The sequence below is a fragment of the Procambarus clarkii genome, chromosome 10, assembly GCF_040958095.1.
Source record: "Procambarus clarkii isolate CNS0578487 chromosome 10, FALCON_Pclarkii_2.0, whole genome shotgun sequence".
Lineage (NCBI taxonomy): Eukaryota > Metazoa > Arthropoda > Malacostraca > Decapoda > Cambaridae > Procambarus > Procambarus clarkii.
The window spans coordinates 52,862,386-52,864,649 of NC_091159.1; the positions used below are offsets into that span (position 1 = coordinate 52,862,386).

The 2,264-nt window shown below is 49.8% G+C and overlaps 1 protein-coding gene across 2 annotated transcripts in view; it reads left to right on the plus strand.

Annotated features, from left to right (window-relative positions):
* LOC123751110 (uncharacterized) overlaps positions 1–1,063 on the plus strand; it is a 78,254-nt gene extending 77,191 nt beyond the window's left edge. The window contains exon 8 of one of the 2 annotated variants that reach the window (XM_069322051.1): positions 468–1,063. In XM_069322051.1, the coding sequence (XP_069178152.1) occupies positions 468–676 (209 nt within the window). In that variant the 3' untranslated portion in view covers positions 677–1,063. The remainder of the gene's footprint in view (positions 1–467) is intronic. The other variant, XM_069322050.1, reaches the window with a different exon arrangement.
* Positions 1,064–2,264: the final 1,201 nt, after the last annotated feature.

Below are 2,264 nucleotides of genomic sequence, written 5' to 3' on the forward strand. Positions count from 1 at the left end.
TCAATATGTAGGCCTATATAACAGTCCTCATTTCCTGTGTTATTTCGCCAGGAAATCATATTTTCCAAATTTTATCATAATTCAACTATAAGAACGCCAACCTTTTATTATTGAAGAAATAATTGATCTAGAAAAGCTTTGTCAGCACCTCCGCTCCTGACAATTTATTCAAAGCTTTCAAACAAACTGTAATATCTTATAAGAATATACATACTCATACTCATCCTGTGAGCGGTAGTTCAAAATGGATTACAGAGAGCACAGGTCTTTATCAGACCTCTACTGAGATTATTACATTAACAATTTCATCAATCCTTCACCCCTTATAATTACAATGTCACCTAGTTATAGAGAATGCTCTATTTCAAGAGCTATATATTTACAGTAAATCATTATACACTAATGATAGGTCTTATCACTAATACATGAGTGTGGAGAGAGTATAATGATAGGTGTGGTGTCCCCAGGTGTGGCCTCAGATGTGTGTATGGAGTGTCGGTGCGCGGCGGGCAAGATGTTCTGCTCTCCCAAGTGTTGCTTCCTGCCCTCGCCCCTCCACCTCACCGAGAGACACCAGCTAGCCTTCGCCAGGAGGCAGCCAGACCCCTCCCGGCCTCATCCGTTGTCGTACGTCAGGAACCAGTACGAGGAGGACGACGTACTCTCCTGGCTCTGATCCCTCCTGCCAGCGAGACTCTCCTCAGCCCTATCTTGCGTCTCTTTACAAAGATGACACACACACACACACACTAGCGTTAGTGCCAAGAGAAGGTGCGTCTGGCGGTGCATCGAGACGTCCAGTGTCAGCGGAGGGCTGCCCGACGCCTCGCCTCCCGCCACGGACCTCAACCAACCTCACATACGTCGACGGAGGAACTCTTTCACTCACAGTTTGCTTGGCGGGAGTAATGGGACGATTGTTGCTGCTTTCTCAGCTGCACGTGACGTGTGGAGCACGTGACGTGTGGAGCATGTGACGTGTGGAGCACGTGACGTGTGGAGCATGTGACGTGTGGAGCACGTGACGTGTGGAGCATGTGACGTGTGGAGCATGTGACGTGTGGAGCATGTGACGTGTGGAGCATGTGACGTGTGGAGCACGTGACGTGTGGAGCATGTGACGTGTGGAGCATGTGACGTGTGGAGCATGTGACGTGTGGAGCATGTGACGTGTGGAGCACGTGACGTGTGGAGCATGTGACGTGTGGAGCACGTGACGTGTGGAGCATGTGACGTGTGGAGCATGTGACGTGTGGAGCACGTGACGTGTGGAGCATGTGACGTGTGGAGCACGTGACGTGTGGAGCATGTGACGTGTGGAGCACGTGACGTGTGGAGCATGTGACGTGTGGAGCACGTGACGTGTGGAGCACGTGACGTGTGGAGCACGTGACGTGTGGAGCACGTGACGTGTGGAGCATGTGACGTGTGGAGCACGTGACGTGTGGAGCATGTGACGTGTGGAGCACGTGACGTGTGGAGCACGTGACGTGTGGAGCACGTGACGTGTGGAGCACGTGACGTGTGGAGCATGTGACGTGTGGAGCATGTGACGTGTGGAGCACGTGACGTGTGGAGCATGTGACGTGTGGAGCACGTGACGTGTGGAGCATGTGACGTGTGGAGCACGTGACGTGTGGAGCACGTGACGTGTGGAGCACGTGACGTGTGGAGCACGTGACGTGTGGAGCACGTGACGTGTGGAGCACGTGACGTGTGGAGCACGTGACGTGTGGAGCACGTGACGTGTGGAGCATGTGACGTGTGGAGCACGTGACGTGTGGAGCACGTGACGTGTGGAGCATGTGACGTGTGGAGCATGTGACGTGTGCAGCCAGTAACAACAGCAGTAACACCATATTAACTCTCCGTGTGCTACTTGAGCAACATTGCAACTATACTTACAACAATTAATTCAGATCAATATAACCTCATTTGCAGAAGCTTCTCTAATGTTAACACTCATGTATAGTCGAGATATTTATAAGAAAGAGATACACAACTGTGCCATTACCTTCTGTGAACTCGAGTAGTTAGCGATATGTTTAAAAGTTTGTTAATACACACTAAACTATGTGAGGATCGCTGATGGATCCTCACATATATTCTGACATAGATCCGCTGTGGATCAGTGAGGATACACGAGGTCTCCTCTGAGTACTCATTATTTTCTTCTCCTAGGCTATGGGTCCCAACACTTGCACCAGAGGTGGTACCCCTTTTAGGTATGAAAATTTATATATATATATATATATATATATATA